The 23,475-nt window shown below is 49.2% G+C and overlaps 1 protein-coding gene across 4 annotated transcripts in view; it reads right to left on the bottom strand.

Annotated features, from left to right (window-relative positions):
- The window catches only part of Pde9a (phosphodiesterase 9A), a gene marked incomplete at its 5' end in the record, with an annotated part of 104,208 nt that overhangs the window by 25,796 nt on the left and 54,937 nt on the right, over window positions 1-23,475 (bottom strand). For all 4 annotated transcript variants that reach the window (XM_017796705.1, XM_017796703.1, XM_017796704.1 and 1 more), the window contains 3 exon segments: window positions 2,694-2,778; window positions 7,553-7,623; window positions 8,461-8,515. In XM_017796705.1, the coding sequence (XP_017652194.1) occupies window positions 2,694-2,778; window positions 7,553-7,623; window positions 8,461-8,515 (211 nt within the window).

Below are 23,475 nucleotides of genomic sequence, written 5' to 3'. Positions count from 1 at the left end.
AAAAAAAAAAAAAAAAACAAAATCGTAGATGTAAACCAGGTGTGGTGGCACACACCTTTAATCCAGTACTGAGAGGCAGAGGAGGCAGATCTCTGATTTCCAGGCCAGCCTAGTGAGTTCCAAGTGAGCCAGGGCTACATAATAAGACCCTGTCTCAGAAAAAGACCAAAAAAAGACCCTACAAACAGGAAAACATCCTGGAGGCTCTGAGCAGGATTTAAACCGGAGGCATTCTTTAGGTTCACTAGACCACCTCGCCCATCTGAGGTGTCTGGGAGTTTTACCATGACCCTGTGCTATTTTTCAAGCTCAGAATCATAAATCGTTTCCTCTTGAAACACAGCCTTCGGTTAACTCCCTCCCAACTCCACGTTTGCAAAAAGCACCAGAGTCACTGTGATGGTCACTGTACAGAGCAGCTTCTAACACAGATTTAGAAGGAACCAATCCCAGGAAAACCATATCTGCCTCCGCCCTGCCCACAATGCCCATCTCCTCATCTCTGAGCCCTGCAGGCTACCGGGCTCCACTGTTTCCTCCCTCCTCCAGCCTCGCTTGTATGAACATTTACACGTGTGGTCTCTATTCTTTCTGTGCATCTTCTGGATCCCCCAGGACCACCATGAAGCCCTCAACAGGCACGATGCTGACTGCTGAAACCCAGCTCCTTCCTGCAAACTGAGGCCTTGGGAGCAGACCAGGATGCTGGGTGCCTGCTGACCCCGCCTCAACCAGCCACTTCCCCCTCTGGGCTCTGTTGCCACGGGAACAAGCATCCCCCAGCTGGCGGAGCAGCTGGCATAGCGCCCTTTCTTTTCATTCCATTTAAAGCTCATTTCCTGGGCTTCCCACCCTCCCCTCCCCGGGGACTCAGCTCATGGTCAAGGCCATTTGTCTAGGATAAAGGCAGAGATTGTGGACTCCAAGCTGCAGTCGCCACCCCACGCTTCTGTGCTGCCCCATCTGGACTGGGGGATCTGGCTCCTTTCCCACTCCATTCCCTCCTTGCACAGTGCTGGGGACCACAGCAGCCATGGTCCGTAGGAGGACTTGCTCCTGCTCTGAATTGAGCTGGCCATTGAGCCTCTTTGGGGGAAACTGAGAGAGAGCTGAGACTCAGGAGAGGGCAGCCTGCCCAGGGTACTGGTGGGCCTCACATGTGCCCTCTGCTGTATCCAGACCCGTGGCTCTGAGGCCCGGTCAGGCCCTGCTCACAAGTGGGCAAATGTAGGCTGTTCCTCAGACTCCTGAGCACAGGCTAGGCTCTACCTCACCTGGGGCCTCATTCTTTCTGCTGCCCCAGGAATGCTAGAATGTAGGCACTGTATCCCTCAAGGATGTAATCTCTCCCCATGATCCTAGTGAGGTTCCACGTTAACAGGTCTCATCCTAGAGCTTGACTGCTCAGTGAATTTATGTGATTAAAATGGACTGCTTCTGTCGACAAGACAGTACAGATACCGTAGACCTGCTTCTCCCTTATGGGAATCCTCCAGCGGTCTGAGGAGAATGCCCCTCTGGAAGCCGGCTGCAGCGTGGGAAGTCTCCTCTGGTTTATGGCTCTATAAGCTCTGAAACTGAATTTTGTAGAGAGGAACACTCACGACTGAGCCAAGTCAAAGACCTACGGTGGCCAGACGGTAGGACTGCCAACGGGCTGAATTAAGGCCGTTCCCAGCAGGGTGATACCATGCTGAGGGAGGCCTTGGGTCTGAGGCACAGCAGAGTGTGTCTACCCCCAGGTAACTCTGGGTTCTTTCCTGAGGCCACACATAGAGGACTCTCTTTTGCCCCTTGAAGAGCTTCTTTCTTCCACAGGGATGCTGGAGATGAGCTGTTCACTCAGTTTTGTATGGTCGCAAACTCCTTTGCTCTGCCCTCCCCCAAAACAAACAGAACAAGAGCTCCCTAACTCCAAACCAGCTGGCCAGTCAATGTGACATGTTAGGACACCATAGTTCACAGATGGTTGACAACTGCTTACCTCTCCTCCCTGAGCTGCGCCAGCTAGGCTGGCCATCATGGTGGAGGCCTGTGGGGGACCACTGTCTTTTCCCATACCTCCTACTTGCAGGCCCTTCCACATCCCACCTTCTGTAAACTGCCTGACTTTGTTGTACTTAGGGAACAATCTTCAGTAAGCTAGGGGGTCCTAAGACAGCTTGGGGCATTTGTGCACGGCTGGTCTTCAGTGAGCTTACCCTGCTATGGCCATAGACAGTCCTGTGGACCAACCATCCAGGAGAGATGATTTGCTCAAATGATGGATCACTGGTCTCTGTGGAGATCACCCTCTCCAGGGTGTGTGATATGTGTCCATGACAACGGGAGCCCTCACTGGATGCTTCTCTGACAGGGGGCAACCCATAGGAACAGGGAGACCAGGGGATGCCTGGATGCCCATCACCTTAAGCCAAAGTCTCTGGCCTCTGTCTTTCTTTAATGAATGTCAACTTCCGACAAGCGAGTAACCCTCCAGTGCTGACCTCTTCCAGGCTGCGCCTGCCACAAATGTTTCTTTATGATAAAACATGGGACAGCATAGCTGATCCTGATACAAGGCCTCCTCCAGCCTGTGTCATCCAGGTTGGAACCAAGCCACATTAGCCTTTCTTTTGCGGAAATGAAGCCCACAGCCGCCCCCATGGTTTCCATGCAGAGCCCTCCCAGGGGCAGTGTGGCACAGGCCTTACCTGCTGTTTCTGGCTGCCAGCTCCTCCCGCATCTTTTTAATGTCACTCTTGCATTTCTCAATCTCCACTACTTTAAGTCCTTCCACTGGTGACAAAGAGACACAGGCAGGGTTACCACAGCCAAGCTCAAGGAAGCCCACCAAGCTGGTAGCTAAGGGTCCCAGAAGGATGTTGGCTCAGCGCAGAGGCTGCCCCCTCCTCTCACCCTGCTGACATCTGGGGTTCACTCCACCTTTCCACCAGCTGAGAAATAAACCAGCCAAGTTAAGGAACAGCAACGCAGGGTCGGTCACATCCCCGGCTCTCCCTGCAAAGGCCAGGAACTGAGAGGGAGTGCATGCCTCATGCTTCCCAGCTAGTGATGTACCAAGATGCGCCCTTGCAGGCTGTGCTCAGGGTTCTTGAGGAGGGGGGGCTATCGGCAGCTGGCGTTACTTCGTAGCCACACCTCAGTTTTCTGAAAAGGACACTTCCCACAGTGTCATCCTAGTCCTCCTCCTCAAGCTTGGCTTTCCAGAACCGCTAAAAATAAGGAGAGAACCTTTTCTAAAGGAAAAACAGTGATGCGGGGACTTGGGGGGCTCCTAACGATGCTTCCCGCCCTGGCTGCTGTGGCAGCGCACGGACAGAAGCGGCCTGGTGTGGCTCAGCTGCCTTGCAGGCTTTCAGAGCTTTCCAGTGTGGTGAACAAGCTGGGGCGGGGCTCTGCTGGGACTCCGCCTCTTCTGCACCAAGGCTCATGCTAAGCTCGGGTCCTGGTGACTTGCTTCTGGGTGAGAGAACCTTTTGCCCTTTCCCTACAAGGATAGTGGGAGGCCTAGGTGTCGGTGGCTGTCTGGGGATGGGTCTGGGTAGTGGCCATGGGGCACACTGCGGGGAGGCGTGCTTGCTCACACATTCAGTCCCTCCTCCTTCTGAGTGGGTTCCTCATGTTTTCTGGCCAGAGAAGCTGCTGAAGGCCATGGTGGTCTTCTGCTGACGGGTGCACAGGCACACCTGGGGTTCCCTAGTGATGAGTTCAATGTGGCCACCGAGGCCTTCCCTGGACCACGGTACTGTGTTCTGAGGGCTTGCCACAAGCACAAACGAGGCCAGAAGCAGATTAGCAACTATAGCCAGCTTAAGTTTGTTGACCACGAAAGGGAGAAAATTCCGAAAAGCAAACAGACCGAGGAGAGCTAGGAGCGCATGTCTGATCTGAGGTCATGGTTCCACTTGCTGGGTGTGTTTGAGACAAGGTCTCTCTGGGTGGCACAGGCTGGCTCAAACTTGCAATCGTCTTCATTTTTAAGTATCTTGGATTACAGGTGTGACCCACCACACCCAGTGTTCCACTGCCCACCACAGGCCCTATTCCAGTCCCACGGGCTGAAATGGGGGAAGGTACTCCATTACAGACAACTGTGGGAGCCACTGGGGTCAAGGCTGGACCCACGTTTCATCCGCAGGGCACCCTTCTTTCTTTGAACTTCACATCCAGGTAGGCACACGCACCCCCAAAACAGAGGCTCATCCCGTGCCACTCAGCACTGCCAGGGCCTGGTCCCTTAATTAACATGGACCCTCGGACACGCTGACCTGATGGGCAGGCTTGCAGGGAGACTGTGGATGTGCATGTGAACTTCAGAAGGGACATCTGTGGTCTTCATCGCCTTCCTGCCTCCCAAGGAGGAGATTTAAGAGCAACTTCTTACGAGAGGCCGGCTCGGTGGGAAGGGCATCAGTAATGGCCGGGGCAGCTCTGCCTAAGGCTTGTTTGCAGGTTAAGCCGCCGCAGGAGCTGGGGGCATTCCCTCTGCTGGCTGCAGCACAAACACAGGCCTCCCTCAGAGACCACAAACAGACCTAGTTTTCAGTCCTTCTTCCTAAGGCTGCTCGGGGCTGACAAGGAAAGGCTGGCTCGGTTCTCACTTAGGCAGGGAACCTTCTGGATTGTTTGCATGGCTGTATCCGCCTCTGCCCCCAGGGGGTTCAGCTCTGGCTGTGGCCCCACACTTCGTGTTTAGGTTTTGGTTCAGATCCAGGGCATGGGTACAAAGGGCGGACAGAGCAGGGCTGCCCTGTGCCTCAGCCACAGCACGCCAGGAAGGAAGTGAATAATTGTAGCCAGGATGGGAGGCGAGGGCCAGGCTGTTCCATGTTTATGAAATCACCTTTAACCCACAAGAAATCCCAGACTCCTTGAAGGCTAAACATTTACACAGAAAGACAGAAAAGTGCTGAAAGTCACTGAAGAGATGTGTTTTGGTTGAGAAGAATTAAGTGCTTCAGGTCAAAGAGTAAGCTGGACATTCCATTAGAGACAAGTCCAGCACAGTGTGGGGGCTTTACAGATGGCCACGCTAGCTGGATGCTTCTTACTCTGAGACACAGAAAACAGCTGACGACAGTCAGATGAACAGGATGAAGACGAGTATGTTTGTATGTGTCTCTGTGCATACATGTATGTGCATGTGCATGCATGTTCTTATGAATGTACAAGTGTCTACACGGAACAGAAACTCAAGCTGTGTTCCTGATGGACTTCCCCATCAGCAGCCTGGGCCAACTGGCTTTAGGCAGCTACACAGGTCAGGGCCACTTGGGTGGGACAATTCCCCTGTGGCCTGCTTGGGGGGTCCAGTTGCAAGCCTCTCTCAGACAACATTCCTCTCCCACCACTGCCCCCATGTACCTCACACACCTCTACTTGCATCTTCAGGATGAGGGACACAGCATCTATGGGCTTCTCCCTGAAGCTTACTGTCTCTGGGGCTCAGCATGGGGGGGCGTCCTGCTCATGCTAAAGTAAAGACCTCTAGGGAATGGGAAGCGGCCAAGCATCAGAAGTGCCAGGACTGGAAGAGCCCAGAGCCAGCTGGGGTTCAATGGCAGAGAGCTTGTGTGAACAAGGCCACTCCCGAGCTACATGGAGATGCCAGGCAGAACAGCTGTGATACCTATAGCCGGAGGGAGGCGAGGAGGCTCCGGATGTGCATGGCAGTCATGTGCCAGGCTGTGACTGTTTTATGCATCTGCAATTGTGGATGGTGTCCCAGCAGCAAACTTTTTGCACACTCTGTGGCATGACTCCACAGGGCTTGGCAGGAGGCTGAGCTAGTCTCCCATGACAGGAACGACAAACCCTCACTGCAGTGGGTGAACTGAGTCCTGCAGTAAACCTGTCCCCACCCTAACCCCTGGATCCTGTGACAACAATGTGATTTAGAGAAAGGTCTTCAGCAGACAGCATCAGATAGAGAACTTGAGCTGAGATGACTCTTGATTCGAATACCAGAGTCTTTATGAGAGACAGAAGGGGGGCACTGAGACATGGCAGGCGTGAGGAGGATGAGGTGTGAAACACAGGCAGGCTGCAGTCACATGTGGCTCCCAGCCAGACAACCAGAGATGGTTGGAAACTGCCAGAACAGACTCTGCCTCAGGCGCTCAGAGGAGACAGCCCTGCTGACACCCCCTGAGTGTGAGCTTCCAGCTTCTGGCACCAGGAAAAGGCATAGCTGCGGCTAGCTGGCTGGTGCCTCCAGCGTGTGACACTTCCCAGCGGCCACAGGAAGCACACACTGTCCTGCTCCGGCTCCCCTGCAGCAAGGAGGTGGCCCAGCTCCATCCAGGCTTTGAACCAGGTGCGGTGGCAAACAGGGATCCCTGGGGATCCACACGAGAGATGCCTGGGGGTGTCACAGCATATGTATCGCAAAGAAGGCTGCATCCAAACTGCAGTTACCAGTCCGCTCCCAAGTCCTCTTTGAGAGTGCAGGGCTGCCCCAAGTCTTCTAGGAAAAACCCCTTTCTTCTCAGAGTAACCACAGTCTGTTTCTTCTCTAACCTGTGCCGTGAAGGAGCCCCATGGGCCTGTTCCTCCTCAGCATGTGGGCGTAGAGAAGGGCAACTCTTCCCTGAGAGGCCTCAAGACTCCAGAACCTGGTCCAAGGCTTTCTTAGCTCATTTGCTGAACGAGTTAGAGCAGGTCGCTTAAGCTCTCTGTGGCTTCCTCAACACCCCCGGGGGAAACAAAAGGGTCTCAAGGACTCAAAGACCAGGGAAGCTAGAGAAAGTCAACATTTGCACAGGACGACTACAGAGACATTTCAACTTATCTCAGTGAACCAGGTCTCGCATGATACGAATTTTTCTTTGAAAAAAGAGGCAATTAAAATATACAAAAATGACATCCACTCAATCTCACAAATACGGATGGCTAGACATCGTTTGTCTCTTAATGGCTTGTCTCTTAACGGCTTCCTGTTGGAATTCTGTGGGCTCAGCCTGAGTTAATAAATGAGGCGCCCGATAATCTTGCCAGACCGAGCCGGGACAGTGACAGAGAGCCCCTGGCTGTGAGCCCCTGGGGGTGGAGCGCGGGTCGGCAGGCTGTGGGATTGAACCATCGATCCTTTTATTAATGAGGACTTGGAGCATGGGTGACTCCCTGAAGTCGGCCATGTGGAAAATGAACACGACTTGAAATGACTCTGCCTTGCTCACCAGGGGAGTTTCTGCCGTCCTTTGTGGCGATTAGAAAGATTAGAAGATCACAACTTCCTTCTAAAACACCGCAGAAGGGAGGCACACTGACCACTAAGACAGCTGGGACCGGCCGAGGTTCTGCAGGGCCAGGGTGCACGCTTTGGGTTTTTACTTTGGGTTGTGTACAGAGACAATGGTTTCGTACAACATGCCACGTGACTTTAGAACAGAAATGTGGGTTTAGATTTGTCCCTGCTTAGCCTGTGAGTATCAAACATCGGACCCAGAAAAGACACATTTGTCTTCAGCACTAAGCTGGTCGCTGTTCTGAGCGGTTAATTCTGATGGAGGTTAAAAGACATAAGCAGAAAGGAAACAACTCCACTCACGTTCCACGCGTTTCTCCAGCACCGCCAGGTGATTCGCAACTTCCGCTTTCAGTTCGTTGATTTTAAATGCTCTGTAAGCAAGAGAGGGAAGAAAAGGCAAAACAGGACCCATAAAATCCTCAGAGATAGCTGGGTGTGGTGGCGCACATCTTTAATCCCAACACTTAAGAGGAAGAGGCAGGTGGAGCTCTGTGAGATCAAGGCCAGCCTGGTCTACATAGTGAGTTCCAGGACAGCTTGGGGCTACAGGGAGAGCCTGTCTCAAAAAGACCAAAAAAAAAAAAAAACAAACCAAACCAAACCAACAAAAATCCTGAATGACAACTTCGACTAGAGAACATTCATGGATCCCTGGCAGGGTTGAGGTTGGAGGCTGGGGATCGGTCCAAGACATCTGGAGTTGCTGTTAAAGACCTTCCCTATCCTGGGCTCTCTGGGAAGCCCTGAGGCCCTCCATCCACCAGCTGGGATGGCCCAGCCCTGGACTCTGCCCAGAGCAGACACCTCTCATGCACTGCTGTGCTTTCTGGAGGCTCCACCATTTGGCAGTAAGACACCACAGGGAAATCAGTTTGTGAAACTGACAGTACCGATTTAGAACTGGTGGGGTGACAGAGAAGGAAAAGGGCCCTCTACCCACATAGTGCCTCGCTGGGGACTCTCATTTGTAAAGGGTACTTTGCAGGCAGCCAGAAGGGAGAAGAGGTGGATTCTCTGCCCCAGAGCTGACATTACAAGTGGCTTCTGAACATGGTCTCTGGGGTAAGGTGAGGGTTTGCAGGAGTATGCCCAGCTACGTTAGGTACAGGGGCTGCAGAGGGATGTCTACAGCTACGGCCTGTCTCCAGCAAAGGCTTTGGATGTGAGAGGTGGGAGTCAGGAAAGTGTGTGTACAGAGGACACGGTACCTGGAGAACTGTTCTGCCACCTGTGTCAGCACAGCCTGGATCAGTTCTTCTTTTTCTACAAATCAGAAAAGACCAATGTAGCTCCGGCTGGGAAGACAGGTGAGGGGACGAGCAGGTTGTCAGAGTGAGCTGCCGGTGTTACCTGGCCTGTCGGTTGCCTGTAGCCCTTCCTGAGTGCAGGGTTTTCTTTTTCTCTCTGGCTGTTCCAGGTCCTATTCTGCTCTTTCTGATCTTTAGCCACTGGGCACAGCTATAAAAATCAGGCAGGCCTGGGGTCCCTAAAGGCTGTTCCAGGTCCTATTCTGCTCTTTCTGATCTTTAGCCACTGGGCACAGTGGCCTGGGGTCCCTAAATTATGTGACGCTGTCCCTTGGTGCTCGCTTTATGGGGGCAATTACTATGACAGAGTAGGGTCAATGCACTTCTCAAGTGAAAACATGGTGTTCCCAGGATGAGCGTGCCGAGAGGAAGCGGGCCGGGTGGAACAGGCTGGGCCCTTTGTTGCCTGCCTCGTAAAACTGGGCTGGGTGGCTGTTTTTACAGGGTTCATGTCCCAGGTCGACTGCAACCTGCCTCTTTCCTGTTTCCACAGCACGATCCTGGGCAGTGAGTCTGCCCTTTTGGGAAAGAGGAGCCCTCTTTTCTGTGATAGTCATTCAGGGCAAGGAATTCATGGACTCTTGTGGGATACCTAAAGCTTAACCCTCTATGGCAGCCAAAGCAAGTCAGACAGTCAAAACCTGCTCTGCTTAAGAAACATTTTCAATAGCCCAGTCGGGCAATGGCTCTCAAAACTAAGTCTGCTGTTAGGCTGAGGCAGTACCTCCTTTCTAGTGACTGATATACAAGCATACAAAAGACGTCAGTCACGACATTTTTTATTGTTTTTGAGGCAGGGTCTCACTATATAGCCCTGGTTAGTCTGGAACTTGCTGTGTAGACCAGGCTGTTCTTGAACTCAGAGATCCACCTGGCTCTGCCTCAAACTCATAGAGATCTGCCTGCTTCTGCCTTGAACTCACAGAGATCCTCCTGCTTCTGCCTTCTGAGTACTGGGATTAAAGGCGTGCATCACCATACCTAGCCCATTGTGATACTATTTAAAACAGAAAAAAAACCTGTCACGGCCTCGGGGAAGGAGGTGCATGTATGCCAAGACTCCTGTAAGGAGGACAGAGGACAATCTGTGGGAGTTGGGTCTCTCCTTATACCATGTGGGTTCTAGAGATTGAACTCAGGTCACCAGGCTTGGTGGCAAGCGCTTTTACCTGCTGAGCCTTGATTTGTTAAATAAGTAATGATGCATCTGGAGTAGAGACAATCTTGCTTCCTAGCACTTGGGAGGCCGAGGCAGGAGTTTGGGGGCCAGGTGGGCTGGAGGAGCAAATTCAAGATTAGCTTCAGTTACACAATGGGATCCTACTTGAAAAAGAAAAGAGGAAGAGAAGAATGACAGTCTTTTAAAATATCCATGTTTGGGAAAGAGAGGCAGGAATATCAGCCGTGAGTTCAAATCTAATCCAAGCCAGCCAGGATACACAGCAGGACCCTTTCTCTAAAAATGAAAAAACACAAAAAAGTTTGTGTCTGCTGTTGAAGTTAAAAATGATTTTTGGGGGCTAGAGAGATGGCTCAGTGGGTAAGAGCACCGACTGCTCTTGCAGAGGACCCGAATTCGATTCCCAGCACCCACATGGCGGCAACAAACCGTTCTTCACTCCAGTTCCAGGGAATCTGACGCCCTCTTCTGACCTCTGCGGCACTGCACAACACGGTGCATTCACATACATGCAAACAATACACACATATACATAAAATAAAAATAAAATATATTTTAAAAATGATTTTTGAGGGGTTGAAGGGATGGTTCAGTGGTTAAGAGCACTGGCTTCTCTTGTAGAGGATGGGGGCGGGATTTGGTTCCCAGCACCTACATGGCAGCAAACTCCAATTCCAGGGAATAGGACATCCTCTTCTGGCCTCCATGGGCATTGCATACACGTGGTACAGTTACATATATGCAGGTAAAACACTCATACACATAAAATAAAAATAAATAAAATGATTTTGCAGTGGTACCAGAGCGACCCCATTTTTACAAACACATTGCGAGGGCGCCCTCCAGAGTGGAAACAGCACTTATCTTTTGCTTGTAAGAGTGTGTGTGGCATCCATTCCTGTCCTTGGAGTAGCCACATTTCCTCCAACAACAACGTATTAATTGTATAAAGAGGAAAAAAGGCCTTTTTTTCACATCTTGGTCACTACTCAGCCCAAGAAACAGAAAATCTCTGGCACCCAGAAACTGCCTTGGCTCCCTTCAGGCCGCCTCCATCTTGAACTCTAAGCAGACCTTGGTTCACAGGTTTTGCACTTCACAGACACCAACGATCGCTGATGTATTCTCCCATGTCTAACTTCTGGCATAATCTGATAAGATCGGCTCCACAGCTGCCCTGTAGTACAGACCTGTGATGCCACTATGTCCCCTACCAGGCCACATGCAGCTAGTGACACTGTGCTGGTACAGACTAACACCACTGCCGGAAGTTCTGTTGTTAGTGCTGTATAGAATTCCACTATAGAAGCCTAAGAGGATTTATTCTTTACAGGTTTAACTCTCAAGTTTAGAAACCATACTTACTTTATGCATTTTAATATGCTCTGTTTTTAACATTTCTTCTCCTGTGGCCATTCAACATAATACAAATACCAGCCATTCTGGTCTAACTCGAGTCTACTTTTGTGCATTTCTATGCTCTTCTTCCCTTTCTTTTTGGCAGGATTTTTGTAGCCCAGGATGGCCTCTAACTTTGTTTTTGCCTGTACTCCCACATGCTGGGAGTATAGGCTCAAGTCACCACACCTAGCCCTTCCTCCCTTCTCTCCAACACTCTTTCCCCTCCTAAACATATTTATTAATGTTTATTAATGGCACAAGAAATTAAATGAGTCACTTAGTTCAACCTCTAAGGTCCCACTGTTCCTCTGTGGGAACCTCCTGGTGTCGTGTGCCTGATGTTCACCGCGAGTGCACAACACACTTTCACACCAGAGCAGACTCAGACACCCCAAACCTGTTTCCGGATCTCCACGTCCCACCTCCTCAGGTGTCAGTCCGGATGTCTGCCTTAAACTACTTCCTCTTGGTGACCACCTCCCTGTGGATAGCTAGCTCTAGCCTGCCTGACTCACTCTGTCTTCCCCACACCCTGCACGCACTGTGCAGTCCTTTGCCACAGTAACAATTTCGTTTTTACTGTGGCCTCCTGGAACTCATGTCTGCCTGTTTTAAATCATCAATTAAAACTCCCAGGAGGAACCTGGCAGGGTAGTGCTCAGGATGCGATAAAGGCATTAGCCTAAGGGTCATGCTCTGCCTCCGTCACGTGTTCCTGGCCTCTCAGCGTGACCTACCATCTTTACTTCCAGCTTGTGTTTCCTAATCATTAAAGGGTGCTCTCCACCTAAGACCCTCAATTACAATTGGGTGAAGAATGTCAACCCAAGGCACCCCAGCTTTCACAGACTTTGTATGACGTCTCTCAGAAGTTCAAAAGCAAAAATGTCAGCCAGGACATGTTTATAGAGCCAGAGGTTGAGCTGCTGGCTAGTCTAAGGACTGGCCTTCAAAGGGCCAGCAGGGCCCCTGGGAGCCTTCACAGCCTCCTTGGCAAACTCAGTAAGGTTTTAGATTATTTATTAGGAAATCTGTAGAATGCAAGTCATAGCTTACATCAACCTGAGTTGATGATCTCTAAGCCTTCAGGTAAATTTAGATGTCCATTCAACAATCAACATTGTTGTTGTTGTTGTTGTGTGTGTGTGTGTGTGTGTGTGTGTGTGTGTCTGTCTGTCTGTCTGTCTGTTCATGTGTGTACCCCTGTGCAGGGCAGGAGTCAATGTCAGAATATCTTCAATTCCCTCTCCACCTTATTTTTTAAGACAGCATTTGTCACTGAACCTAGAACTTGTCACTTTGTCTAGCCTGGCTGACCAAAGGCTCAGGGGCTCACCTGTCTCTGCCCCCCCATGCTACAAGCTGTTTTGCATCTGTACCTGTTTTTATCTGTTTATTTTTCACGTGGGTGCTGGAGATAGAATTCAGGGCTTCACATCATGTGGCAGGCACTGTGCTCACTGAGCATCTCCCTAACTCCAAACAGTCAACAGTTATGCACCACTTGAACAAAAACACATTCTTTTCAGGTGCTACAAGGCATGCATCGAGATAGGCAGTATCCTGGGCCTTAGGAGAAAATCTTAACAAGTTTAAAAGAACGGAAACCACAGGGAGTGTGTTGTCTGACAAGAGAATTACAGCAGAAACCAGAATAGCAGAACAATTTCTAAACACCCAGAAAGTTAACACAGCTCTCTCTTTAAAAATATTTATTTAGCTGGGTGTGACGGTACATACCTTTAAACCCAGCGCTTGGGAGGCAGAGGCAGGTGGAGCTCTGTGAAATCAAGACCAGCCTGGTCTATAGAGCATGCTTCTGACCAGTCAGGGCTGCATAGTAAAACCTTGTCTCAAAACAAACAAACAAACAAACAAAAGATAAAACTGACCAAGTCAGCAATTGCCAATATCAGGAATCAAAGAGGAAACATCACTACAAACCCTGCAGACACAAGGCCCATGAGGGGACATCACTACAGACCCTGCAGACACAAGGCCCATGAGGGGACACCACTACAGACCCTGCAGACACAGGCCCATGAGGGGACATCACTACAGACCCTGCAGACACAAGGCTTACAAGGGGACATGCAAACAAGCCATAGCTACAATTGCAACGTCCTACATAAAGTAGACCAATTCCTACAAAAATTTACTATCACAACTTATCCAGGATGAAATACATAATTTGAACATCTTATAACTACCAAGGAAACTTGATTTATAATTTAAAACCTCCCCCAAAGAAGTCTCCAGTCTCAAGTGATTCATTGGATAAGTGAATCAAACAGTTACAGAATTAATACAATTGTAAATAGCTCTTCCAGAAAACAGAAGAGGAGGGAACACTTCCCAATTCATTTTATGAAGCTGCCATCAGAGCCTGATACCAAATCTCCAACAGCAAAAAGACAATTTTAAACCAGCACCCTTCACGAATACAGACAAAATCAGTAACAAAATTCTAAAAACAGGATTCAGCAATATAAAAAAGATAATCATACATCACGATCAAGTGGGAATTTGTTCTAAGGGCACAAGCTTGGCTCAGTGTTTAAAAACCAATCAAAGTAACTTACATTAACAATATAGAAGAAAAATCACATGATCCTATCAATTAATTCATAAGAGTAATGACAAAAACCAATACATGTTCATGATGAAATTCTCAGAAAAAGAGAAATGGAGAAGAGCTTCTTTAAGCTGATTTTTTTTTTCTAATGTGTGTATGAGTATATTGCCTGTATGTATGTAAGTGGACCTGTGTCGTGCAATGCTGTGGAGGTCAAAAGAGGGCTTCGGATTCCCCTGGAACTGGAGTTAAGGACGGTTTGTAGCCTCCATATGGATGCTGGGAATCGAACCTGGGTCCTCTGCAAGAGCAGTTAGTGCTCTTAACCGCTGAGCCACCTCTACAGTCCCTAAGCTGAGTTTTTTAAAAGCTGATTTTAAATAAAAGCATTAACAAGACCCTCCAGTCACCATTAATGGTGAAGGACTGAACACTTCCTGTCGGCAGGTATGACAAGGCTAGTTTTCTGCTACACTAATGTCATTCAACAGAAGGCTAGAAAGTCTAGCTAGTGCAATAAGGCGAGAAAAGGAGACAAACGCCATATGGTCAGAAAGGAAGAAGTAAAATGGCTCTGGTGGCTGACGACACAGCTGTTTATATAAAACATCAGGAAGCTACAACAAACAACTCTCCTAGACCCAACAAGTGGATTTAGCAAGATCGTAACACAGAAGATATATATACAAATACAATTCTATTAAAAATATAATGCCAGCTTTAATCCTAGCACCCCGGAGGCAGAGGCAGGTGGATCTCTGTGAGTTTGAGGCTAGACAAGTCTACATAGCAAGTTCCAGGTCATATAGAGAGACACTGTCTCATCTCAAATGCCCCAGACCCTCAGAAGGTATGGTGGGGACGGGGGGGGCTTGAGAGATGGCTCAGCAGTTAAGAGCACAGACTGCTCTTGCAGAGGACTGGGGTTCAGTTCCCAGCACCCACATGGTGGCTAACAACCATCCACAACTCCAGTTCCAGAGGATACAATGCCCTCTTCTGGCCTCTGTGGACACTGCACACACAGGTGCACTTATACACATGCAGGCAAACACTCATACACATAAAATAAATATAAATAAATAAAAACACAGCAGATAGTCACTCCAAAAAGCTCCATGACTTAGGTACAAACCTAAAAAAATCTGCAGAATTTATATGCTGAAAACGCCAAAACAATAATAAACAACAAAAGAGATAAAGAAATGGTAAGGCTTGTCTTGTTAACAGGTTAGTGGATTCAACATAGCAAAGACGTCAATTCTCCCTACACTGGTATACAGCTTAATGAAATTCCTGTCAAAATCTTGGCAATCTCTTTTTTGTAGAAATAGACAAACCTATTCTATAAACAGAAGAAAAAAAAAGCCTCCACCTGAAGTTCACAGTCTATATAAAAACTAATGCAAGCTGGGCGTGGTGGCTCACACCTTTAATCCCAGCACTCGGGAGGCAGAGGCAGGTGGATCTCTGTGAGTTCAAGACCAGCCTGGTCTACATAGTGAGTTCCAGGACTGCTAGGGCTACAGGGAGACCCTGTCTCAAAAAGACTCCCCCCCCCAAAAAAAAACCCTAATGCAAAATGGCCTGTGGCTAGAAGATATTAAATTGTAAAATGCAGGAGAAAAGTGTACAGAATATTGGGCAAAGCAGGGAGTTCTTAGATGTGATGCCCCCAAAACACACACCACAAAAGGGTGGGCACTGCTGGACTGGATTCCATCGAAGTCCTAATTACTGCTCCAGAAAGACCCTGCTACAAGAATGAACAGATGAGCCACAGCCCAGGAGGAGGAACCTGGAAACCTTGTATCTGACAATGACGTGAATAAAGTGTGCGCGAAACGCTCTAAACTCAACAGTGGAAAACAACTCACCTTGAAAACGGTGGAGGGCAACAGGATGTACAGGTGGGGTTCGCACCGGAAAGACTGAGCATCCCCAGTCATTAGGAAATCCCAGTGAAGCCCACAGTGAGCTGTCATTGCACCCTCATCCTAAGATCAAAAACCGTGACTACTCCCAGAGCTGCGCAGGACTAACCCGGTCACCCATGGCCCACTGGTGGTTATGGAGACTGGTGTAGTTGCTATGGAGATGTTTGGCAGCAAGTGCCTTCTGGACAGAAGGAGGAAAGTATGATCCCACAAGCACCTATACATGCTCTGCTAGCAACCTGACGGGGAATAGCCCAGCCTGGAAAGGAGTCAGACACTCTTTAAGGGTGAATGGATGAACCAACCCCGTTTCTCCCATGACATGGATGGAGCACTATGTAGACATAAAAAGAAGTGAACTATTGCTATGGGAACAACTTGGACGGACTGCCGAGTACAGTGCTGAGTGAGAAAAGAGCCAGTCCCCCAAACAAGTGACCTCATTTATTGGATGTTTTCAGTGACAAAGTTAGAAAGCACATGGGATCAGGTCAGTAGCTGTCAGGGGTAAGGGGTGAGTTCATAAGCGAAGTACTGTGATACCCGAAGGGCTGCAGGATGGATGGGGAGAGTTTTGAAGGGGTGGGGGTGGGGGTGCTGAAGGGACAGCAGGGGAGTGGGGGGAGGGTTGCCGACATCTGAGCATGTCAAGTGTCCAAAGCTGGCAGGGCCACTGTGCTGCAGCTGTACAAGGTGTCGTACTGAGGAGCAGACTTCATGGGCCTCTCCATTTGTTCTCATGAATATCTGGATTTACGATGACCCTTAAGTCAGTTTAGAATGTGGAAATGAACAGCAGGCCACAACCGTTGCTGTTGAAGAATTATTGGCAGCTGATGTTACTGCTGGCTGAGGAAGAGCTGATCTTCTTGGAGAGACTCTAGATAGGCTGACTAGACCTCAGTGGATGAACTTGCACTGAGGGACATCTGGGGATACTAACTTGACATGATAGGCCTTAACACAAATGACAGAATGTGTGAACTCCCATGGGGGGTGCTGTGGGAGGTACCAAAGGGGAGGGGCATAAAGATGATTTTATGTATGAAATACACAATAATTCAATAAAAATTTTGTTTAAAAAAATTAAGGACGGGCTAGAGAGATGGCTTAGCGATTAAGAGCACTGGCTGTTCTTGCAGAGGGCCTGGATTTGGTTCCCAGCACCTACAAGGCAGTTCACAGTTGTCTGTAACTCCAGTTCCAGGGGATCAACACACTCTCTGGCCTCTGAGGGCACCAGGCATGCGTGTGGCGCACACACAGACATGCAGCTACACACTCATATAGAAATAATTTTTTTTTAATCTTTGAAAAAAAGTTATGGAAGAATCATCCTTTGGACTTTTGACATGGAATCCCTGCAGTGTTATAACATTTTCACAGCTGAATTTAATTCCTAGCACAAGCAGTAGTCATGTTTTGTCCCTGTTTGTCTTCCACAGTCTCTTTCCAGCTCAGTGCCTGGGCAGACGTTGGTATTCAGGTCCATGTTATAACTAAGCCCTGCCCACGTGTCACCCATGCCAGTCAGTATACCCAGGGTTCTTGGAAATGGCCCAGAAACAAAGTAAGCTGGGCACCCGCAGGGTTGGCCAGGCTGCGGCCCTCACTCAGTACGGTATAGACAGCTCAGCACAAAGAGCCCCCTGGACAGCACGGAGACTGTGTTGTTTTCCATGAGAGGAGTGAAAAATCTGTGCACCACAACAGCTGCCCACACGTCCATAAACATGGCCCCGATCTGGAAGCTGTGCCCCAGTGCTGGAATTCCTGCAATAGCCACTGTTTCCTCCCAGTGGGTTGCATGATTTGAAAGTGTGCAGAATCCTTAGGACAGTATATGGCCTGCGGCAAGCGTTACCTTTGCTCCTGTCCCCACTGCCCAGTGTCATGCAGCCTGGGTGACGGCCACAGGTTCCCCCTGACAGTTCTTCTGGCTTGCACATCCCTGGTATGTCCCAGTCTTTGGGACAATGGGAAGGCTCTGGAACCCCCCATCAGCCTTTACCAGCCCCAGAGTCTGCCTGTCTGCAAACTGCCCCTTTCCATCAAAATTATTAGTGCAGCCTAACTGCACAGGTCAGGGGGTCGCACGGTGACATTTCCATAGACGCTGCCCTTGTGCTTTGACCACGCCCAGTCTCCCTGTTGTGTCTCCTCTTTTCCTCCACCCCCAACCCTCCCCTTCCCTGGTAGTCCCTTCATATATCACTCCCGTGCATCTTCTGAAAAGTTTTCTAGTTTCCACACCAGAGAGAAAATAAGATAGTTTTTACCTCCGCAGAGAGCCTGAAACCCCTGATTTGGGGGCAACAATTTTCAACTGCAAGCGTGAGCCATCCCAAGCTGGTGGTCCAATCATACCCTGCCAGTGAAATTCCCTATCGTATATGACACCCGTTGCTATTTCCTACCGGCAGCAAGGCACACATTGACTAGAAAAGGTTAAGCACATGCAAGCGTTCTGCTTTGAGAATGTCAGTAGCTTTGAGAAAAGTCAGGAGTAGCCAAGATTGCTGGGAAGTCACGGTTGCATGCAACTGTCCCACTGGGGTCCCTCGAGAAGGAGAAAGTCCGAGAGGAGAAATCAGCTGTAGCTGCTGCTGACCCACAGAGATGGGACCCAGGGGAGAGCCAGCCGACATCTGTGAGTAAACTGTTTTCTAGGGAAACTGTCCCACGAGAACTAACGTGCTACAAAGGGCTGGGGAGCCCAGGCACCAGTGCATGGAAGGAGCTGCTCAGAGCATGCTAGGTGGACTCCCAGGCAGTGCTGACTGCAGTCAAGGCAGGAGGTTTGCACACTCCAGTGAGCAACCGCCCAAAGCTGACCAAAGCTCCCACGCAGCCTGGGCAGTCAGGCTGCCTCTCCTCACAGACGCCTTCCCTCCTCCGGGCTGCTGTGTCTGCGACTTCCTGTGAGAAGAATCCACAGGAAATGCTGCAGGGAGCTAGGGATCTCACACAGCACAAGAGATCTGAGTTTCAGGGCAATCTGGGAGGGCTGGCAGATCCAGGCCAGCTTTTGTAGATGCAACACACCATGGATCTGGAGCAGAGGGACCCCAGCTTGGACAGAACAGGGGGCTGGGTTAGTTCTGGGGGAGCTCCTAGTGTGCCAGCTTGATTTCTCCTGGACAGGACTCAGCTGGTGGGAACATGGGTGCAGGGGCCAGTGCCCTGCCCCGTGGGTTTCTGGAGCAGCTGACCACTGAAGAGGCGGAAGCCTGACCCTGCCTTGAGCTGCAGGGGGTATCTGAGGAACCTGCTCTTGCCTTCAGCAACTGTTTATGTTCCTGACAATTCCTGCCTGTGCCCAGGACTTCAGTCATTTAGTGGCAGAAGAACACAGGGATTTGGTTGAAGGAGGGGGCAGGAAAGCTGGTTATTTGGCCCTAAGGAGTAGGCATCCTGCATGCAGTCTGGGCTGGGCAGGAACACCCAGTTCTCCTTTCTATTTGACACTGCCGAGGACAGCAACAGTTGTGTCACACCTGAGCTGCTTTGGACACATCCCCTCTTCCAGGGGGAGCAAATTTGGACTTAATAGACTGCCCTGCCCCAACCTTATGCACGGACTGCAGGAGGTCCAGGTGCCACCAGCATGGGCACCTGCATCTCAAGCCTAGGACCCTGTAAGCAGAGCATTAAGAACCTCAAGGGAGCTGAGTGTATAATCCCAGAACTGAGGGGGCTGAGGCAGAAGATGGTGTTGGAGGCCAACCTGGACTACACAGTGAGATCCTGTCAAAAAAACAAACAAACAAACAAAGAACACGACAGGGCTGGTGGGTGCTGCCCTGGAGCCAATGGGGCCATCCCAGCCTCACCTGGCACTTGGCAATGTTTGCATGACTCCACTGGGCACACTATTCAGATGGTGCAGTGTGCTGTGCACCACACCCCTGTTGGCCTCAACCTAGGTAGGATTCTGAGCATTCTCCTAGGAGGATGCCCTCAACGAAACGTCCCAAAGCATCAAAAAGCCAAAACTGAAACCAACCAAACAACAAGAACGAAATGTGCTGTCCCTTTGGGGATTTTATTATTATTGTTGTTGTTATCATTGCATTAAAGAAAGTAAGGCCCATTCTTTGGACTCAGAGACAACCTCCCAGGGGCCCTGAAGAGAACAGAGGGTGAAGTAGCCCTGAAAAGAGGGAGCCCGGACACTGACCAGCTAGCAGAATCCCGTGGACTGGAGTGGGGAGCATCAGCTCTTGTCCTGGGAACCAGGAGGGGCCAGACTCACCTTCTGTCCGACTTTCGCTCTCTCCAGGCCCGTGCAGTCGCCCTCCAGCCAGCCTGCCTGCCTTCCAAACAGCCTGCGGAGGTCACTGGCTGTTCACTGTTTACGGTGTCATAAAACGGACTGTTCAGAACCAGAGGGGGACTTCCTTTATAGTTCAGGAGGACAATAAAGTTATATGATTAACAGTGACCTCCCTTGCGCTTCTTAAAGGCACAGGTTCTCTGTTCTGTCCTGCTGAGAAATCATCCATTTATCAACAGCTGAGGATGAGCCTTGACCTTTCAGTGTACCAAGTAAGGAGGGGCACGGAGGACTCTGATGTCCCCATGCGAAACTGCAGAGTGCCTGACGTTTTGGATCACGGACCTCAGTGGGAGTGCTCTTGGGGGTAGGGTGGCTGTCATTGTCCTGCACAGCCTATGTTAGTTTTAGGCACCCAGGAACACTTTCTATCCCTGCCTCTCCCTTCTTTAACCTGGATGTGGAGGTTAATGATGATGTGGATCATCATTCCTAATTATCAAAGCTGAAGCTCTCAAGCTACCCTTCAGTTGGGTGGGTAAACATCAATACAGACGGACAACAGAAGATCAGCTGGTGCCGAAGAGCCAAGGAGAGCCAAGGAAGAATCCCAAACGTACAACTGCCAAAGGATGAAGCCAGATGGAAAGACTGCATTCCCTAAGATCCCAACCACGGGGCACTCTTAGAAAAGGTGAACCCAGAGATGGGAGAAGACAGGGGCTGGGGGAGAGAGCGAGGCATGGGGAGACAGGTTTCCTCCCCACTGTAGCCCAGGCTAACCTCGAACTCCATCTCAATGATCCTCATTCTTAGCCTCCTGAGTGCCGGGGGCCAAGGGGCCACCATGCTCTGGAGACACAGGAGGTTTTTACTGCTGTGAAAGCTATTCCTTATTAGACTGCAGTGGGGAACACATGATGTTATATATTTACATGAACTGGAGAATAAGCCTAGAGTGGCCCCTGGTGAACTGTGGACTCTGCTCAGCAGGATGTGTCTGTCACTGCTTAGGGAAGGACCATGTGGGAACTCTGTGCACTCAACTTTGCTATAAATCTGTAATAATCAACTCCATTAGTTTCAAATAAGTTGATGGATAGTGTACTGCTTAGAACAGCAGCTAAAAGTGCCGCTAAGGGTTAGAGCTGGAGAGACGGGGCAGGGTGGGTGAAGAGAACGCAAACACCCTTCAACCAACACAAGAGAGAGAACACAAAACCCAAGATCCAGAAGAGAAACAAGTACTGCCAACAGCCAGGTTAATGTGATGCATCAAACGGGAAGAAATGATACAAAGCTACATAAAGACTTTCCTCCAGACAGAGAACAAAATAGCCTTCCGAGTGCCTGACGAGGCCACCACAGCCTCGACACAAAAGTATGACAAACACATTGCAAGAAAAACCAAGTTATAACCCACAGCCCACTCATACACAGCCAGCAAACTCAGACCAAGGGAGTCAGGAGACGGGAGCACAGGAGCCCACCAGTATGGAGGGCCTGAGCGAGCTTCAAGTTCAGCCCAAGTGGGTTTCCTCCAGGATAGCAAAGGTGTTTTAAAAACCCATCTATATGATTTATCATACTCTGACATCTACCACAATAAAAACCTCTGGAATACTAGGGATAAAGGGCACATCCTCAGCCTATCTCAAGGCACAGAGAATGTTTGATAAAACTGAAAAAGAATTTTGTCAAGGAATATTTGACCAAAAAAAAAAAAAGTCTTTGAGGGGATAGAGAGATGGCTCAGCAGCTAAGAGCACTGGCTATTCTTGCAGAGGACCCGGGTTTGATTCCCAGCACCTAAATGGCAGCTGAAAAGCATCCGTAACTCCAGTTCCAAGGGATCCGACACCTTCTTCTGACCTCCGCAGGCATTGCACGACACGGGTGCACTTACACACATGCAGGCAATACATTCATACATGTAAACAAGAAGTCAGATTTTAAGAGGTTCAAATGATGGAGATGCATAAAACTGTCTTTATTCCCCTAAGATATGACCAACCAATGTCTCCATGGCAAATCCTAGGACTCTAATTATAAAACAGCTAAAGTATTAAGCAACGTGGACAAGACAATGTCATACACAGACATCAATGCCCATTTAAAATGCACAGCAGCCAATCTGAAAATTATAAAATCTCACTTACAGAAAAACCTGAGAGCAGAAAATACTTAGGAACAAATGTAAAAAGGATACATGGAACCCTGATCTTGAAACCCTTGGCTGAGAGACACTATATAAGACTGTGGGGGTGGGGGCTCATGCTCACACATGGAAAGTCTCTGTCCCCTGTCACGCCACCTCCAGTGGAGCCTGCGTGAGGTACTCTCTGTGGGTCGAGGCTGAGAAAACTTCCAAGGAAGAATGTCTCCTGGAGATGGCTGTGCTAAAAGAGCATGCCGTGTCTTTGGATGTTCTACTTTAGTTCCTGTCTTTATTGATGCAATATTATTCTTATTCTTTCTTCATAGAGAGATTGTTTTGTACCTACTCGGATCATTAGGCCCACCTAAAGAGAAACTAGATATGGATGATTTCCTGGGAACTTAGTCATCTGATACTATACTTCCTCAGGTGTCTCTGTTCAGTCATCAAGAAGCCAAGACAGAGAAAGTCTTGGTCCAGTCAATCTCCCTCGGGTCCCTCCCCTAGACAAGTCTAGGCCTGGATGCTTGAGTTGGCCTAAAAATGTGAGACTGTTTTGCCCTCTTTATGGGATAGACCCCTGATAATCACATGCATGACTAATCCCAATGACGGGTAAGACCCTCCCAGACTGATGAACCTAAGACAGGGGCCATGAGGGCAATCATAGTTACCCAAGGACGGGCAACTTCAGAACCCGAGGAGAGGCAACCTAAGACAGGGAAGTCATAATAAAATAGGGAAAAGGATCGGTGACTCCCATTCCTGGGGCTATCCCTGAGAAGCCTCACTCAAAATAATAAGGGGAAATGTAGGGACCTGAGGCCTGAGACCTGAGACCTGAGACCTGAGAGCTAAACATACAATAATCAAAGCAGCTAAGAATAGGCAACCTTGGAAACTTCTAGATAAGTTACAGTAAGAATCAAGAGTTTATGTAGGAAATAATAGATGAGTGATTATTCAAGGAAGGAAAGTTTCATGGTATTCATTACAATTCATGGATAGACTTGCCAGATTTAGGCCACCTTGGTGCCTGCTTAGTAAGGAACAAAAGGAGAGCATACAGAGACAATGTTTATTTCATGGAAAGTAAGATGAAGTAGTTATGTTTATAAGTCCCATACTTGGAAGGATTTCATGAGAGCTACAGGTTTAGAATGGGATACTGATGTAACGGGTTTTGGGACATATTAATGAACAGGGAAAAAAGGCAGATATAAAGCAACATTATTGTGATTCACTTGGAATTCAAATAGAACTATTAATGACTATAGAGCTAGTATTGAAAGCACATAGTGGTTTGAGGTCAGCTCACTGTGTAACCAAAGAATATAAATTTTAAAACTAATGTGACTCACCAAGATGAAAAACAGAAACTTTCTGTTT

Source organism: Nannospalax galili, unplaced genomic scaffold (assembly GCF_000622305.1).
Source record: "Nannospalax galili isolate Female #2095 unplaced genomic scaffold, S.galili_v1.0 scaffold652, whole genome shotgun sequence".
NCBI lineage: Eukaryota > Metazoa > Chordata > Mammalia > Rodentia > Spalacidae > Nannospalax > Nannospalax galili.
Note: the sequence above shows the minus strand (reverse complement) of the source record. Positions and strands in the feature narration are given on the sequence as shown.